The sequence below is a fragment of the Caretta caretta genome, chromosome 1, assembly GCF_965140235.1.
Source record: "Caretta caretta isolate rCarCar2 chromosome 1, rCarCar1.hap1, whole genome shotgun sequence".
Classification (NCBI taxonomy): Eukaryota; Metazoa; Chordata; order Testudines; family Cheloniidae; genus Caretta; species Caretta caretta.
Genome location: NC_134206.1, coordinates 165,948,505 through 165,968,198, shown reverse-complemented (window position 1 = coordinate 165,968,198; position 19,694 = coordinate 165,948,505). Strand labels below are relative to the sequence as shown.

At 44.7% G+C, this 19,694-nt stretch overlaps 1 protein-coding gene across 1 annotated transcript in view; it reads left to right on the top strand.

Annotated features, from left to right (window-relative positions):
- IFNGR2 (interferon gamma receptor 2) overlaps nucleotides 1-19,694 on the top strand; it is a 39,772-nt gene that overhangs the window by 6,260 nt on the left and 13,818 nt on the right. The window contains exons 2-4 of the mRNA XM_048867902.2: nucleotides 8,640-8,766; nucleotides 11,758-11,933; nucleotides 16,839-16,975. Coding sequence (XP_048723859.1) covers nucleotides 8,640-8,766; nucleotides 11,758-11,933; nucleotides 16,839-16,975 — 440 coding nt within the window. The remainder of the gene's footprint in view (nucleotides 1-8,639; nucleotides 8,767-11,757; nucleotides 11,934-16,838; nucleotides 16,976-19,694) is intronic.

Sequence of the window (19,694 nt, the reverse complement as noted above, 5' to 3'; positions counted from 1 at the left end):
CACTAAGGAGTCATTATTATTATTTATTTTAAAGAAGGGCTTCTTACACTAATATGCTAAAAGTTCCTGACTAATGGGACCATTTGGCGTGTTACACAAAGTTATTAGAACTTCATTAAAACTGGATGGGAATTGTTTTACAACACACTTTGTACAGGTTGTATTGTACTTCGCAATTTCTTCAAAGTGCTGTGGAAAAATGCTAATTGTTAGCAAGCCTAAAAGGTTTTTATAACTATTTTTTCTCTGAAGACTGTCTGTGCTGAGCTTCTCCTGGCATAGGTACTCCACCTCCCCGAGAGGCGGCAGCGATGTCGATGAGAGAATTCTCCTATCAATCTAGTGTGTCTACACTAGGAGTTCGATTGGCTTAACTGCATTGCTCAGGGATGTGGATATTTCACACCTCTGAGCAACGTAGTTATGCCAACTTAATTTCCTGGTGTAGACCTGGCCTAGGTCAATGGAAGAATTCTCCCATCGACATAGCTACTGCCTCTCGGGGAGGTGCATTGACTACAGCAGGGGTCGGCAACCTTTCAGAAGTGGTGTGCCAAGTCTTCATTTATTCACTTTAATTTAAAGTTTTGTACGCCAATAATACATTTTAATGTTTTTTAGAAGGTCTCCCTCTATGTCTATATATTATATAACTAAACTATTGTTGTATGTAAAGTAAACGAGGTTTTCAAAATGTTTAAGAAGCTTCATTTAAAATTAAATTAAAATGCTGATCTTAAGCCGCTGGCCTGCTCAGCCCACTGCCAGCCTGGGGTTCCATTCACCTAGGCTGGCAGCAGGCTGAACGGGGCCTGCAGCCGGGACCCCAGCTGGCAAGGAGCTGGCAGCCAGAACCTCAGACCGGCAGCGGCTGTTGGACCCGCTCAGCCCACTGCCGGTCTGGGATCCTGGCCCTGCCCACATAGAGTGGGTACCTACCGTCTCCCTGGTTCTAGCCCATTCTCTTCCTCTCTCTCTGCACTGAGCTGAGGGTGGGAGTGCACTGAGCACAGGGCTGGGTGTGAAGGAGCAGGCTGGGAGTTGGGGTGTAGGGTCTGCCCAGGAGCTAGAATGAGGGAGGGGGCTCAGGGTTGGGGCAGGAGGTTTGGGTGTGGAGTGCTTACCTGGGCAGCTCCCATTTGGTGCAAGGGGTGCAGGTGGGAATGTGTGGGGGATGCAGGAGCTCCCGTTTGGTGCGAGGGGTGGGGGTGGGAATGTGGGGGGTGCAAGAGTCAGGGCATGGGGTGTGGGGGGGCTGGGTATGTGTGGGGGGTGCAGGAGTTAGGGCAGAGGGCTGGGGGCATGTGAGGAGGGTGCAGGAGTCAGGGCATGGGGTGTGGAGGGGGGCTGGGTATGCGTGGGGGATGCTGGGGTCGTGGGGGGGTGCAGGAGTCAGGACGGGGCTGGGGGCATGTGAGGGGGGTGCAGGAATCAGGTCATGGGGTGGGGGGGCTGGATATGTGGGGAGGGGCTGGAGTCAGGGCTGGGGTCACGGGGATGCAGATGTCAGGGCAGAGGGCTGGAGGCATGTGAGGGGGGGTGCAGGGGTCAGGGCAGGGGGCTAGTCCACACCCCAAGCCCCCTGCCCAGAGCGGCTCATGGCAGGGGCTGGAGGGGATATGCCCTGATTCCACCCACACCCCCCACCCGTCCTCAAGGCCCCACCCCCGTCTTCGCCTCCTCCCCGGAGCAGCAAGTGTGCTGCAGCTCTGCTTCTCCCACTCCCTCACCATCAGCTGATGGGCAGCAGGGAGGGGCAGGAACCCAGCGTAGCAGGGGAAGAGGCGTGGGAGGGGGGACCTTGCCTGCCCTGCAGCAGCAGCCGACAGGACCAAGCTTTTTCACCCTGCCCCCACGGGGAGAGGGGGGAGGATATTTAATGGCACGCTGCTGCCTGCTGGGGTCCCAGCCTGGGTTCGGCAGCGGGCTGAGCGGGGCCAGCGGCTGGGACCCGGCAGGCAGCAGCGTGCCATTAAAAATCGGCTCGCATGCCGTCTTTGGCACGTGTGCCATATGTTGCCGACGCCTGGACTACAGCAACAGGAGAACCCCTCCTGTAGCTGTAGTGAGTGTCTAGACTCTACACTGAAGTGCTATGCTGACTCAGCTGCAGCGCTGCAAATGTGCTGCTATAATGTTTTAAATGTAGACAAAGCCTAAGTGACTATATGAATGTGAGATTAATAATTTACATAGCATTTCTTTATCTCAAAAGACCCCAAACTGATTTTCAAATTTTGATGAGCTACCTCTGGAGCCATTTCTGGAGTGGTACCCAGCTTGAATCGTGTTGCCCACATGTAATAAAATACAAATTGAAAACAGGAAGTGAATAATAAAACCTCTAACTGGAATTTTAGAAGAAGTATAAATAGGCACAACGTAACTTACCTTATGGGAACTGGCCTACTATATGGGGTGTTATGCAATCATATGGGATTTTCAATAGTTTTATTGTTATTTTGGTTTCAAACATACATCCTCACAAAAATTATGCTCTTTAGTACATTGTCATTAGAAAGGTTATGGCAAGATATAACTAAAATAAAACACGTGATCTCCCCTGGATCAATATAAAATATTTATTGAAAACAGTTTTTGAAATAAAATAGAAATTAATACAGCTCTGAAATTGTCAAATACATATTAGGTATATTAGTCACAAGCATGATTAAAGAATTAGAAAACATGATTTATATACTGACAGACTTAAGGAGCTCAATCTATTTAGCAGTGAAGATAAGGTGAAGGGATGACTTGATTACAGTCTAGAAGCACTGATGTGGGAAACAAATATTTAATAATGGGTTCTTCAATCCAGCAGAGAAAGGTGTAACAGAGTGCAATGTCTGGAAGTTGAAGCTAGACAAATTCAGACTGGAAATAAGGCATACATTTTTGACAGTGAGGGTAATTAACCATTGAATAATTTACCAAGGGTTGTGGTGGATTCTCCATCACTGACTATTTTTCAGTCAAAATTGGATGTTTTTCTAAAAGATACTTTCCAGGAATTATTTTTGGGAAGTTCTGTGGCCTTAATACAGGAGGTCAAACTAGATGATCACAGTGGTCCTTGGAATCTATGAATAAGTCTATGGATGTTTGATATTTTGACATTCAAATGAGAAGACAACCTTTGAAAAGCATAAACGTCATTGCATATGCTGTGAGCAAGTCAACTGCAAGATTGCATTGAGAGGGAAAAGATGAAAAGCTAATTGAGCCCAGGTATGACAGTTTTTTATCCCATCTGTCATTGTATACAGAACAAAACTCAATGCTTGGGAACCACTATAACTTCCAATACTTTAATCCATCTTCATTGATTCAAATTAGAAAGCTAGATGCTTATATGGGATCGAAATATTAGGAAAATAAGAACATAAGGATGGCCATACTGGGTCAGACCAATGGTCTATCCAGCCCAACACCCCATCTCCTGACAGCAACCAAGCGACACATACCTCAAAGGGAATGAACAAAACAAGGCAATCATCAAGTGATCCATCTCCTGACGTCCAGTCCCAGCATCTCGCAATCAGAGGTTTAGGGACATCCAGAGCATGATGTTGTATCCATGACCGTCTTGGCTAGTAGCCATTGATGGACCTATCCTCCATAAATAACATCTACCTGATCCACAGCTGAAAAGTGCTATATAGGAGCCAGATATTTTATTTTATTATATGATGCTTTTCATCAGAAGATGTAAACGTGCTTAAATAGTGTAAAAAACAAAGTCAAGTGCACAGAAGTTAGGAAATGCCAGAATTAAGGTTGCCTGTGCAACATTAATTTGGCCCTTTTGTGCATATGCATTATGATACAGTCTTTAATTACATGGTCACGCTTTTTTCCCACAGGACCCTGCCTCATTCAGTGCACTGGATAGACGGTGCCCACTCAAGGAGCCAGCTATTCAATATGTTCTCTCCTTACTATTCCAGTGTGGCCCCATGCCATATGTCAGAGGTGGGCAAACTACAGCCTGTGGACCACATGCGGCCCACAGGACCGTCCTGCCTGGCTCTTGAGCTCCCAGGCGGGGAGGCTCGCCCCCAGCCCCTCCCCTGCTGTCCCCCCCTTTCCCTGCAGCCTCAGCTCACTGCGCCACTTGCCCAATGCTCTGGGCGGCGCAATTGGCTTCAGCCAGTGAGGGGGTGGGGAGCGGGGGGGTTGGATAAGGGGCAGGGAGATCTGGGGGGCAGTCGGGGGCAGTTGGATGGGACGGAGGTTCTGGGATGGCAGTCAGGGGACGGGGAACGGGGGGGTTGGATAGGTGTGGGAGTCCCGGGGGGCCTGTCAGGGAGCGAGGGTGTGGATAGGGGTCGGGGCAGACAGGGAGCAGGGGGATTGGATAGGGGGGTCCTGCGAGGAGGTGGAGGGGACAAGGAGCGGGGGGGGTGTTGGATGGGTCGGGAGTTCTGAGGGGGGCAGTCAGGGGCGAGAGGTGGCAGGGGCCAGCTGTTTGGAGAGGCACAGCCTTCCCTGCCCGACCCTCCATATACTTTGGCAACCCCGATGTGGCCCTCGGGCCAAAAAGTTTGCCGACCCCTGCCATGTGTACTACATATTATTCAACCCCTACTCTGAAGACAGAATTATTGATTTCATTATGGTTTTTCTGTGGCATGCATTGTGTGCTTTACAAAGATAAATTAAGTTATTTGCACAATACTGCTGAGAGGTGAGAGGGGGTATTATCTCCAGTTTACAGATGGGAACTGAGAGAGAGGTTAAAATGAAAAGTATGCATTAATTTTGAGTGCCCAATTTAAGATGTCTAGGACCTGATTTTTTCAGAGTACTTAATGTCCAGAGCACTTCACCCATTGACTTCAGTTTGCAGCTGTGAGTACTCAGCACTTTTGCAGATCAGACCCTAGTCTCAAGTTGGGCACCCAGAAAATGAGGAACACACAATTAGTGACCACCTGTGAAAAGTTTAGATGAAGTGACTTGCCCAGCATCACTCAGGAACTTGGTGGCAGAGGCAGGGACAGAATCCAGTTCTCCAGAGCACCGTTCAACTGCCTTAACCATGAAACCGCCCTTTCTCTTCCTGCCAGTCCCCTGCCTCATTTATCACACTTGCAACTTCTGCAGCAAATGAGGCAGGGGTCCTACAGATAATAGCCACCTTCACTGCACAACCCTGATTCATCCATAGAGCATGTCTATCTTGTGCACTGAATGAGGGTGACCTGCCTGGTGCACGGGCGCTGACTGAGGCAGAGTCCTTTGGCAAAAATAGAATGTGATCATATAATTAAATACTGTATTATAAATGCACAAGGGGTTGACTAAAGGTTGCACAAACAACCTTATGTCTGCCATTTCCTAACTTTTGAATGCTTAAGTTTGCAACCTTCATGTTCTTTTAATGTTAGGGTGGTCGTGGTTTTTCTTTTGTGTAACATCCTAGGTGTGTTTTTTTTTTTTTTTTAAAGCAAACTGAAAAAAAAACAAATTTCATCATTGGTCATCAGTAAGGCTGTGATTCAGACATGGATTCTGTGACTTCCAAAGACCTCCGTGACTTCAGGGCTGGTTGGGAGCTGCAGGGTCCCCTGCTGCCAGCAGTGGCAGGGGCGACCACCAATGCTCCCCACCCGCATGGGCAGCACAGAGAGCCCCACAGCTCTCCACCTCCATAGGGGGCAGGAGGAATCCCTAGAGCTCCCGAGTTCGGATCCCCAGCTGAGGGGGACGCTGCAGCTCCCAGCCCACCCACATCTGCCCAGCCTTCATAAATGATCTGGAGGATGGTGTGGATTGCACCCTCAGCAAGTTTGCAGATGACACTAAACTAGGAGGAGAGGTAGATATGCTGGAGAGTAGGGATAGGATACAGAGGGACCTAGACAAATTGGAGGATTGGGCCAAAAGAAGTCTGATGAGGTTCAACAAGGACAAGTGCAGAGTCCTGCACTTAGGACGGAAGAATCCCATGCACCGCTACAGACTAGGGACCGAATGGCTCGGCAGCAGTTCTGCAGAAAAGGACCTAGGGGTTACAGTGGACGAGAAGCTGGATATGAGTCAACAGTGTGCCCTTGTTGCCAAGAAGGCCAATGGCATTTTGGGCTGTATAAGTAGGGGCATTGCCAGCAGATCGAGGGATGTGATCGTTCCCCTCTATTCAACACTGGTGAGGCCTCATCTGGAGTACTGTGTCCAGTTTCGTTTGGAAAGCGTCCAGCAGAGGGCAACAAAAATGATTAGGGGACTGGAACACATGAGTTATGAGGAGAGGCTGAGGGAACTGGGGATGTTTAGTCTACAGAAGAGAAGAATGAGGGGGGATTTGATAGCTGCTTTCAACTACCTGAAAGGGGGTTCCAAAGAGGATGGATCTAGACTGTTCTCAGTGGTAGCAGATGACAGAACAAGGAGTAAAGGTCTCAAGTTGCAGTGGGGGAGATTTCGGTTGGTTAGTAGGAAAAACTTTTTCACTAGGAGGGTGGTGAAACACAGGAATGCGTTACCTAGGGAGGTGGTGGAATCTCCTTCCTTAGAAGTTTTTAAGGTCAGGCTTGACAAAGCCCTAGCTGGGATGATTTAATTGGGGATCAGTCCTGCTTTGAACAGAGGGTTGGACTAGATTACCTCCTGAGGTCCCTTCCAACCCTGATATTCTATAAAAGTCAGGGACAGGTAAAAGTCAGGGACAGGTCACGGCTTCCGTGAATTTTTTCATTATTGCCCGTGACCTGTCCCTGACTTTTACTAAAAATATCCATGACAAAATCTTAGCCTTAGTCATCAGCAGTGCTAATACCTTGAAGATCCATCACACATGTCTCTGTCACTTGAGCTAAGAGAGTAATTGATTGTTGTCACCTTCTATGTGGACTAGCACTAGAGCGGAATGAGTCACACACTTTGCCGGGGTTTCAGAGCTATTTCTTCACAGATGGGGACTGGTGAGACTCAGGAATCTTGGATTCCATTCCAGGCTGTGGAGAGGAGTATTCTCTAATGGTCACAGACCCGTGTGCCTGTTCCCCACAAGCTTGACCCCTGCCACTCTCTAGTCCTATCTTTTCTTCACCCCAGTTCCATTCTCTAAGCCTAGCCAGTCCCAGTCTCCTTGATCAGCCAGTCCTGGTTTCCTGCTCTGGGCTCCCCTGAGTTAATCTCTTTGTTTGAGTTAATCTCTGTCCCTCACCAATCTTCTTGCCCAGCCAGTCTCAGTGGCCCCTTAGCTCCCAGTCCCAGTTTCTCTCTTCTTCCCCTCTGTCCCCCAGGCTCAAATGCCAGTCTCTCCCTGGCCCGCAGTCTCAAGTCTCTCCCTCACCAGACTACTTGTTCTAATCTCCTCTCCCCCACCCCCAGTCTGGCTGTTATCCCCTGTGCATTTGAATCCGGCACCTTCCTCTTCTGTGTAGCCTAGGCACCAGCAGGAGGGCCACTGAGCACAATCTCCCTGCTCTCAGTTCTGGTGCCTGGCCTGACCACAGTAGCTGGGGAGTGCAGCATGCTCAGTGTGGACAGTATCTATGGATATTTTGGGTTGTTTAGTCTGGAAAAGAGAAGACTGAGAGGAGACATAACACTTTTCAAGCACATAAAAGGTTGTTGCAAGAAGGAGGGTGAATAATTGTTGTTCTTAACATCTGAGGATAGGACAAGAAGCAATGGGCTTAATTTGCAGCAAGGGAGGTTTAGGTTGGACGCTAGGAAAAACTTCCTAACTGTCAGGGTGGTTAAGCACTGGAATAAATTGCCTACGGAGGTTGTGGAATCTCCATCATTGGAGATTTTTAAAAGCAGGTTAGACAAACGCTTGTCAGGAATGGTCTAGATAATATTTAGTTCTGCCATGAGTGCAGGGGACTGGACTAGATGACCTCTCAAGGTCCCTTCCAATCCTATGATTCTGTGATTTTTAGCTCCAGAACTCTGATAAGTCTCTGCTGAGCATGTGAACACTGAGATGGTTCAAAGGGTTGTAATTTGGCTAAATTTGGGCATTTTTTCATGAGAATAGCAAAAGGACATCCCCTGTCAAATTTAAAGTTCACCTGCTCCAAAGCATGGAGGTACTCGAGCTTTCAGTAAAATGGCTGCATGATTTTTTCCTAATCTTGTCTTTGAAAATGGCTGAACCATTTTGCCTGAAACTTTCCAACAAATTCAGCCTGAGCCAGACACCGAGCATGGAAAATTTCAGCCCAAACAACTAAAGTTTGGCAAAGTTACAAACAACTGGTTCAGGGTTCTGTAACTGGAAGTGTTGGGTAACCTGTATATCGGAGTGGTGCTATCAGTTTCACCTATAATAAAAATAGTGATTTTAATTTTTCCCCTATAGTTTCCTCTCCCAAAGCCTTCCTTCAGGATATTGGATTTAACTGCAAACTGTAGCTTGTATCTAGTATTAGGCAATAGTGCAGAAAACATTAATAATAATGGGTAATAGAGATGTACGGGCATTGGTGCATAGTACACTTGGAAACAGATGGTGTGGAGGTCTCTTGTTCTGCAGCAGTTGAGGAAAAGGTGCAAGTTTGTGGCAAAGCTGTATAAATATGTGGCCATGAATTTTGGAGGTGAGGAAAGGTGATTTCAAATCTGTAGTTACTGTGTGTTGAAAGTTTTATTTACTGTTTTGATGTTTTTCTCTATTTTAGAATCGTCATTCCAGTTACCAGCACCACAGAATATGACAATTTACTCATATAATTATCAGAATTTATTGAGATGGGCTCCTGTTAAAGTGGACAATGGCTCAGTGTTGTATACGGTCCAGTATAGTACGTAAGTAAATAGTTGCATTCTACTAAATTGGTTTCATTCTAATAGAAAAGTATAAGCTTGTATGTAGAAAATGAGGTTTTTATTAAAAAGGTTTTCAGGTACATTTGAAAACAAATTTCTTGGACTGAATTATTTCCACTAAACAAGGAAAAGAATGAAATCCTTCCTTTTTCCCAATTTTTTTTCACTCTTGTTCCAAACCAGCTTTGTTAATATTTTTCCTGAAGCCCATGGTTATTTATACTCGGGATGTTCTTATTTTAAATATCAATATAGATAATAAGACAGAAAATATCATATTTCCTCTATATAAATCCATGGTACACCCACATCTTGAATACTGCAGGCAGATGTGGTCGCCCCATCTCAAAAAAGGAATATTGGAATTGGAAAAGGTACAGAAAGGGGCAACAAAAATGACTGGGGTATGGAACAGCTTCCATATGAGGAGGGGTTGATAAGATGACTTTTCAGCTTGGAAAAGAGACGACTAAGGGGGGATATGATAGAGATCTATAAAATCATGACTGGTGTGGAGAAAGTAAATAAGGAAATGTTACTTACCTTTGCTTACCCAAGAAGTAGGGGTCACCAAGTGACCTTAATAGGCAGCAGGTTTAAAACAAACAAAAGGAAGTATTTCTTCATACAACGTAGTCAACCTGTGGAACTTTGTCAGAGGGTGTTGTGAAGGCCAAGACTACAATAGAGTTCAAAAAAGAACTGAGAGAGAGGTTAAAATGAAAAGTATGCATTAATTTTGAGTGCCCAATTTGAGATAGACAAGTCCATCAATGTCTATTAGCCAGGATGGGCTGGGAATGTGTGACGGGATGGATCGCTCAGTGATTACCTCTTCTGTTCATTCCCATCTAGCCCAGTATCCTGTCTTCTGACAGTGGCCAATGCCAGGTGCCCCAGAGGGAATGAACAGAACAGTAACCATCAAGTGATCCATCCTCCCTTGCCCATTCACAGTTTCTGGCAAACAGGCAAGGGACACCATCCCTGTTCATCCTAGCTAATAGCCATTGATGGAGCTATCCTCCTTGAACTTATCTAGTTCTTTTTTAAACCCTGTTATAGTCTTGGCCTTCACAACATCCTCTGGCAAGGAGTTCCAGAGGTTGACTGCATTTTATAAAAAAAAAACCCCAAACTTCCTTTTCTTTGTTTTAAATCTTCTGCCTATTAATTTCATTTGGTAACCCCTAGTTCTTGTGTTATGAGAAGGAGAAAATAACACTTCCTTATTTCCTTTCTCCATATCAGTCATGATTTTATAGACCTCTATCATATCCCCCCTTAGTCGTCTCTTTTCCAAGTTGAAAAGTCAGTCTTATTAATCCCTCCTCATACGGAAGCCGTTCCGTACCCCTAATAATTTTTGTTGCCCTTTTCCAATTCCAATATATTTTTTTTGAGATGGGGCGACCCCATCTGCACAGAGTATTCAAAATGTGGGCGTACCATGGATTTATATAGAGGCAATATGATATTTTATAGATTCATAGATACCGAGGTCAGAAGGGACCATTATGATCACCTAGTCTGACCTCCTGCACAACGCAGGCCACAGAATCTCACCCACTCACTCCTGCGAAAAACCTCACCTATGTCTGAGCTACTGAAGTCCTCAAATCATGGTTTAAAGATTTCAAAGAGCAGAGAATCCTCCAGCAAGTGACCCGTGCCCCATGCTACAGAGGAAGGCAAAAAACCTCCAGGGCCTCTTCCAATCTGCCCTGGAGGAAAATTCCTTCCCGACCCCAAATATGGCGATCAGCTGAACCCTGAGCATATGGGCAAGATTCACCAGCCAGATACTACAGAAAATTCTTTCCTGGGTAACTCAGATCCCACCCCATCTAACATCCCATCACAGGCCATTAGGCCTATTTACCATGAATATTTAGAGATCAGTTAATTTTCTGTCATCTTATCTATTCTTTTCTTAATGTTTCCCAACATTCTGTTCACTTTTTTTGACTGCTGCCGCACATTGAGTGGATGTTTTCAGAGAACTATCCAGAATGACACCAAGGTCTCTTTCTTGAGTGGTAACAGCTACTTGAGACTCCATTTTATATGTATATTTTGGCAAACGTAATCCCATGTGCATTACTTTGCATTTATCAACATTGAATTTCTTCTGCCATTTTGTTGGCTAGTCACCCAGTTTTGAGAGATCCTTTTGTAGCTCTTTGCAGTCTGCTTGGGACTTAACTACCTTGAGTAGTCAGTTTTGTATCGTCGGCAAATTTTGCCACCTCGCTGTTTACCCCTTTTTTCAGATCATGTATGAATATGTTGAATAGAACTGGGCCGACTATAGATCCCTGGGGGACACAACTATTTACCTCTCTCCATTCTGAAAACTGACCATTTATCCCTACCCTTTATTTCCTATCTTTTAACCAGTTAGTGATCCCATGACAGCTTACTTTGCTTAAGAGCCTTTGGTGAGGGAACTTGTCAAAGGCTTTCTGAAAATCTGAGTACACTATATCCACTGGATTCCCCTTGTGCACATGCTTGTTGACCACCTCAGAGAATTCTAGTAGATTGGTGAGGCATAATTTCCCTTTACAAAAACCATGTTGATTCTTCCCCAGCAAATTATGTTCATCTATGTGTCTGACAATTTTGTTCTTTACTATAGTTTCAACCAGTTTGCCCGGTACTGAAGTCAGGCTTACTGGCCTGTAATAGTTGAAGGCATTCAGCCTCTGGGATTACAGAATGTCCCCTGCCTACCTCCTAAAGTTTTTAATTGGCTACATTTTGAAAAGAGTTTCAGGTGCTTTGAGAGAAGGCGTTGCATGGTTATAGAGTAAAACTGCTTGAAAGTTGTACTTTTATATTAAATGTCGATTCTTTAGAAACCGGCTAGGTGTAAAGAATATTTGAGAGAGCGTTTTCTATCAGTTGTACTAGATGCAGCAGCGAGGCGATTCCACTGACTTATTCTTTCTTAATTTTGTATCGCAGAATGGCCTGTGATTGTTGGGAAGAAATTAACTGCACAAATATTACAAAGACTGAATGCAATTTCACACATCCAAATATCAAAAGCTTTTGGACAATTACTTTACGTGTTAGGGCTGAGCTAGGACAAGTGAAATCTGTCTGGGTGGAAACAAATACATTTGTAGCAGACCAAAACAGTAAGTCTCTTATGATCTCAGCCTCTTACCTCCTTATAGAAAATATTTCTGATAATTGTTATTATTATTGTGTCTTAGTTTTCTTCACTTTATATAGTATGTGAGAGAATTCAAAAGAGAGGTGATGGGACCTGCTGTGTTAGGAATCTGTTTTTAAAATCTGTTTCAGTTTATATTTGCTATGCCAGTGGTACGGATACAGAGACCTAGGAGAAACTGGTATCTGTCAACTTTTCTGTAATGATATTAAAACAAGTTTCTCATCTACACTGAACTTTTGTCAGCACCAGTTGATGGGGGAATCTGTTGATGACAACTAATTTTTCTAGATTGAACAGAGCCCAGGAGAGCAATAAGTTAACTTTTTTTATTTTCCTGTAGATTTTGGGCTTTTCTGCACACCTAATTTTGTGATAACTCTTAAACACATTTTGGCACCAAACGCATATAATTTCAAAAGTACCTACATTATTCCCTACTTGTATAGTATAAAGGGGTCAGGGATATACAGTACACTCCCGTTTATCCAAAACCCTATAATCTGAACTTCCACGTTATCTGAATCCCTTCCTTGTCCCCCAGTGTGAGATACCTGACCTCTGCAGCCTCTTCGTGCTGGGGGATAAGGCAGGGATTCAGATAATAGAGCAGAGATCCCCAGCCAGGGCTGTGAGGAGGAGGACAAGCCCCTGGCCATGGCTCCTGCCCTTTTAATTATCCAAACTCAAGATTATCCAAATAAAATCAGTGTCCCCTGTGCTATTCAGATAATGGGGAGTATACCATACTGACAAAATCAAGGTTAATTTGGTGGCTGCGTGAACACATTTAACTTTACCATTTAGAAGTATCCACGAGTTCCTTTTTTATGGTTGGTTTCTGAGGTAGGAGGAGATTCAGTGGTGGGTTTCCTTTATTCAAAAGTTAAGTCTGAAATAATGTTTAGCGCAGAAGAGAGTCCTTCATTATTCCCTCTTATTTCCCAACCTGGGGAATGGATCCTGTGGGTGGGGGCATACGACTAGCTCAAAGGAAGTGCAAAGCGAAGGAGAGGCTCGGGGGCTGGGGAGGAACTGCATGATTCCACACCTACCCCTTCCCCACTTGTGTATCCAGTACTCTGGGTACTTTCAAGTGGCCCCTTGAAAGCCAGCAGCCTTCTCTGCCTTCTCATGTGGCACCTCATGTAGCCAATCCTAAAATCAAGTCCTGTAAACTCAGCTGTTAGCCTTCTAGCTTGTGTGTATTTTTTCCTATGGCATTCAAATCAGCCATGTAGATCACACCCCAGATCATGTTTCACACTCTGAGCGGTGAGAAAGAGAATATAGTGGGGAGAGTTACTTGCCAAGTGAAATGTTCAGAAGAGAGGACACATTAAAGGAGAGATAGCAGTTGCAACTGTAGTAGGGCATGATGCAAGAAGAAACTAAAAAGTTCATGATCCAATGTATTAACAAGAGGGCCAACTTTCCACAAAATAATTTTGAGCAGAGCAGAACCATTTGAATGAAGCAGGGTGAAGTTTTATTATTTTTGTTTTTCTGTTACCATAGCATGGATGACATTGCAACAAAATGAATCTAAACGTGTCCTGCCATTATAAAAATAATAAGCAGAGGTTACAGGAAAGGATCAGTTTTCTCTTGTGTTATGCTAGACTGTCTGACTTTTTTTTTTTCTGGTCTTTTAACATTTGTTTTTTATATATTTGTAAAATAGCTGTGTATAGAGCTCAGAACTCCATTGTATTAGGCACTGTGATACAAATTAGTTAAGAATCCAGGGCAACTCACCGTTTTTTCTTTATGCCATGCTATAACAATAATTAGGGATAAACTAATTGCTTGGTAGTCTTGTATTTATACAGGAAGGTATGTTTTAGCAGTTCACTTCCAAACTTTGGTGACCAACAAAATGTTCAAAAACCAGTCGGAGAACACTTCAGTCTCTCTGGTCACTCGATTTCTGATCTCAAAGTGACTATCCTTCAACAAAAAAACTTCGAAAACAGACTCCAACGAGAGACTGCTGAATTGGAATTAATTTGTAAATTGGATACAATTAACATAGGTTACTTTTTATAATGACTCAACCATTCCCAGTCTCTATTCAAGCCTATTTCCCCTTGTTTATTCCGTCCCCCCCTCCCCCCCCACTGTTCCTCAGACGTTCTTGTTAGACCCTGGATTTGTGCTAGAAATGGCCCACCTTGATTATCATACACGTTGTAAGGAGAGTGATCACTTTAGATAAGCTATTACCAGCAGGAGAGTGGGGGCGGGGGGGAGAGAGAACCTTTTGTAGGGATAAACACCCATTTTTTCATGGTTTGTGTGTATAAAAACATCTTCTGTATTTTCCACAGTATGCATCCGATGAAGTGAGCTGTAGCTCACGAAAGCTTATGCTCAGATAAATTGGTTAGTCTCTAAGGTGCCACAAGTACTCCGTTTCTTTTTGCGAATACAGACTAACACGGCTGTTACTCTGAAAATGTTCAATGGGAAAATTAAAATATAACATACGAACGTAAGTGTGACGGGTTCGGTCACAGGGACCCCGTTGGGACTGTCACCTGATGTGCTGAGACTACCTCTGAGCCCGTTTTCCCTGGCAGCTTGGGACTTCAGTACCCTGCCTGGTTGAGCCAGACATGCTAGCTTGCTGCAAACACAGACTCGGGTCTGAACCATGTCCCCCACAAGCTGCAGACTTAACTGAAAACAGCTTAAGAAGTGCTACTGTCTCTAGCACCCAGACATCCAGTTCCCAATGGATCCAAACCCCAAATAAATCCATTTTACTCTGTATGAAGCCTATACAGGGTAAACTTATAAATTGTTCACCCTCTATAATGCTGATAGAGAGAGATGCACTGCTGTTTGCTCCCCCAGGTATTAATTACTTGCTCTGGGTTAATAAGTAAAAAGTGATTTTATTAAATACAAAAAGCAGGATTTAAGTGGTTCCAAGTAATAACAGAACAAAGTAAGTTACCAAGCAAAATAAAACAAAAACATGCAAGTCTAAGCCTAATACTGTAAGAAACTGATTACAGATGAAACCTCACCCTCAGAGATGTTCCAATCAGCTTATTTCACAGACTAGACTCCTTCCTAGTTTGGGCCCAATCCTTTCCCCTGGTACAGTCCTTGTTCTAGCTCAGGTGGTAGCTAGCAGATTTCTCATGACTGCAGTCCCTTGTTCCATTTCACCCCCTTATATATGTTTAGCACAATGTGGGAATCTTTTGTCTCTTTGGGTCCCCACCGCTCCTTCTAAATGGAAAAACACCAGGTTTAAGATGGATTCCAGTACCAGGTGACATGGTCACATCTCCTGAGACCCCAAGCCTTCATTCTTCTGGGCCTCACTCACAGGAAGGCTTGCAAGTAAACAGCCATCTACAGTCATTTGTTCTAGTTGATGGGAGCCATCAAGATTATGAACCACCATTAATGGCCCGCACTTTGCATAATTACAATAGGACCTCAGAGTTATATTTTATATTTCTAGTTTCACATACAGGAATGATACATTTATACAAATAGGATGACCACACTCAGTAGATTATAAACTTTGTAATGATACCTTACAAGAGACCTTTTTCATGAAGCATATTCCAGTTACATTATATTCACACTCATTGTGACGTTGCACTCCATATGATTTTATGAAAATATCCTGATAAGACCCACTTCTTTTCCTCTTCTTTAAGCCTTGGCTGCACTGGGAGTTTGCCCCAATCCCAGCCATTGAAGACTATTCACAGACGTAGCTGGAGCAGTGCAAACTCCTAATGTGGGCAAGCATAGCTGCTATTCACACTGGTGGGGCCTAGCCTTGCTTGAAATAAAGGTAACCTGATGTAGTGCAAATAGCAGCTTTGCCTGCCTATACCAGAGGTGGTACCAGTGCATCCACACCTGTGGCTAGAACCAGGATAAATTCCTAGCTGTAGACAAGGCCTTGGTTCTCCTTTTACCATGTTGCATGCATCTAACCTCTCCTCCTTGCTTGCATCTGTCTTTTCATCCTTCTTCCTCTAGAATCTTTTTGCTTTCTTTTTCTCTTCTTAGCAACCGCAGCATATAACAGTAGCGCCATGTTGAAATACAGGAGCACTTCACAGATGCAGCTGGCTGTGAAGTGAAACTGAGTGGGGTTATAACATCCTCGTCAGTTTCCTTTTGCGGCCTTCTCCACCTGTAGGTAGACTTTGCCCATGAGACACTACTCTGGAGTTGATTGCCTGGTCAAGGGGTGTGTATGAGAGAGACTACCGATCAGAAATAATAATAATTATTAATAAGCACATATATGGTGTGTTTTTTTTATCTGTAGTTGTTAGTGCTTTGCAAATGCTGGTAAACTTTCTCAGTTTTATCCCCAGTGGATAGAGTGAAATGATTTTCCCAAAATCACACAATGAGTCAGTAGTATAGCCAGTAATAGAACCCGCATCCTCTGACTCTAAGTCCAGTGTCCTATCTGCTGGAACAGATGAGGCTCCTTTGCTGGGAGGCGATATGGGAAGCCCAGAATGCATAGCTGATCTGGCATTTTGAGGGAAAAATTTAAATCAGATTAATGTCAACAAGGCTATGCAAAAGTCAGAGTGAACTGCAGATAGATCCTACTACAGCTTGATAATTTTTCAAGATAAAGTAGACAAAATGATTCTTCGTATCATTTAAATTCACATAAAAAGCCAATATTTAGTGCTGTGAAGCTATTTGAAATAATTAAGGAGTAAATGTATTTGAACGATTTATATCTCTTCCAAATAACAGGCTGTTGTATTCAGTAATTTCTTATTATGCATCAGATCAAAACTAGTAGGAAACTTGCTCATTTTTAAAAATTCCAAATGTTCATCTATTTTTTTTTGTTCATTTTCAGCTACTATAGGGCCTCCTGTTATAGTAAATGTGGATTCAACACCTGATTCGCTTTTCCTTAGCTTCGTGCCCCCTGTAAAAGAAGATACTTTACAATATCTTGTGCGCTATTGGGAGAAATCAACAAATAAACAACATGTAAGAATTCTTTTTATCTCTCTCCTTTTTTTGGCAAAATGGTAGAAAGAAATGGAGGGCAAAGTTGTAATATTGACCTTTTTTCCAGCAGAAAAGAAGCTTGTTAGTTAACTGAAGGGAAGTTAATCTAATCTGGGCTCAGATTTATTAACTGTTATTAATTGAATGGATGTAAAGTTTTCCAAAGCCCTTAAGTGACTTAGGAGTTCCATTTTCAAAAGTGAATTGGGCTCCTAAACACCTTCATTCTGAAAATCAGACTCCTAAGTCACTTAGGCACTTTTGAAAATTTTACCTAGGACCTCCGAGATTTTTCTCTCTCTCAGGCCTTGTTTGGACTGGGAATTTCAGCCACTTGTGTCCAGTTACTGGAGTAGCTGTGCTGGTTCAAATCAAAGCCTTAATGTAGACAGGTGCAAAACTGCTACAAGACCTGATTTGTGCAGTATCAAGAAAGGTGAGCTGTGCCAGTTTAAATCTTGGCCTATGGATAGGGCCCTACCAAATTCACAGTCCATTTTCGTCAATTCCATGGTCATAGGATTTTAAAAATTGTAAATTTCATGATTTCAGTTATTTAAATCTGAAATTTCCTGGTGTTGTAATTATAAGGGTCCTGACCCAAAAAGGAGTTTGGGGGGTGAGGGGGATCGCAAGGTTATTGGGGGGGGGGGGAGGGACGTGGTGCGGGTTGTGGTACTGCTACACTTACTTCTGCGCTACTGTTGGCAGCGGTGTTGTCTTCAGAGCTGGGCAGCTGGAGAGCGGCGGCTGCTGGCCTTGAGCCTAGGTCTGAGGCAGCGCTGCCACCAGCAGCAGCGCAGAAGTGAGGATGGCCTGGTCGGGTACTGCCACCTTTATTTCTGTCATGCTGCCTGCAGAGCAGGGCCCTCAAATCAGCAGCTGCTGCCCTCCAGCCACCCAGCTCTGAAGGCATCAGTGCAGAAGTAAGGGTGGCAATACTGCGACCCTCCCTCCCCGAAGATAACCTTGTGGACCCCCTGCAACTCCTTTTTTGGTTAGGACCACCAATTTGAGAAACACTGGTCTCTTCTGTTAAATCTGTATAGTATAAGGTAAAAGCACACAAAAGACCAGATTTCACGGGGAGAGGCCAGATTTCATTGTCCGTGATGTGTTTTTCATGGCCGTGAATTTGGTAGGGCTCTACCTATAGAGGTTTTGCAAACATATGGTGTACACCAAGTCACTAGTGTAGTTATACTTTTGTCAGGGCCACCAATGGCTATGAGCAGGGCAAATTCCCAGTCTGGACATGCTGGTTTTGGTTGAATAAACTGCCCACAAATGAGGAATTTTTGTTTTAAAGACATAGACTGACTGATTTTTTTCATAAATGAAAAAATCCGCCCCGGCCAGAGCTGTCCCATCTGTAGGGCAGACCAGGGCAACCACACTGGTGCAGCTCACCTTTCTTGATACTGCACAGGTCAGGTCTTGTAGCAGATTTGCACCTGTCTACATTAAGACTTTGATTTGAACCAGCACAGCTACTCCAGTAACTGGACACAAGTGGCTGAAATTCCCAGTGCAAACAAGACCTGAGGAGCTTTGGGGGGCGCTCAGGGCGGCCTGGGGGGCCTGGTGCCGGCAGCAGAGGTCGGGCCCGTGCCCCACACTCACTGGCCAAGGTGTTTTTTGTTTCTTTTTGTTTCCTGCAGCCCCCTGGGCTCTGTCTCTGGGGCCGGGTCACTCGGTGCTGCCGCAGCCTGTTCCATGGGCTCTCGGTGTCACCCAGCCACTAATGCCTGGGCAGGCTGCCCCTGCCCTTCCGCCTCAGACGGACCCTTCCCTTTTCTGGTGGGACCCTTCACTAACACAGGGGGTCACCTAGCACAGGTGAATGCCAGCCAGTAGTCTCCATCGCCTAGCATTGGTGTCCCCCCAGTGCCCCACACGTCCCCCTTCCACTGCCCTTTCTCCCCTCTCCCAGCACTGTGTGGGGTCCTCCAGTGCCACCTCTTATCACCACCCCCCCACCTCAAGGTCCTCCTTGCCTTTCAGCTCTCCACCTTGGGGTTCCCCTCCCTGCAGTACCAGGACCTGGGGTCCCACAACTCTGCTCTCTCCACCACCCACCAGGACTGGGGTCCTCCATCCATCTGCTTTTCTGCCTCCTCCCCAGCCCCCAGAGAAAACAAATCTTAGAGCTCCTCCTGAGTACTGGAGGGTCCTGGGGGTCCCCCAGCACCAGGGCACATATAGGCCTGCCAAGAGCCACCCAGTTCCCGAGACATGGGCTCTCAGTGTTACGAATGTGTAATTACATTTAAAAAAATATCTGAGGGTAGCGAGACCATATGCACCTGGGAAGTGAGTTTGCTGCAAGAAAGTCCAGGAAGATGGATTTCAGAATCTAAGCAGTGTAACGCTGATCGTGATCGGTGAGATTTTTTTTTAAAATTATATGAACTTCATTATAATTATATTGTAGTTCTTTTCTATAACAACATTATAATTATACAGCTGGGCGCTATCAATATTTAACCTGCGGCCAGCAGCTGCCCTTGAAGTTCACTGTAACCAGATTAGATCTGTATAAAAAATGTTAAGGTGGGCCCCATACAGGCTGATTTGCCCCAGTCCCTGCACCCCCCTAGGGACGGCCCTGCCTCTGGCTTTCCAACTACTTACCCTTTTCATTTCAGTTAATGAGTTGAGCTTTTTTTAAAAAAAGACAGACCATGTCAAGGTTAAT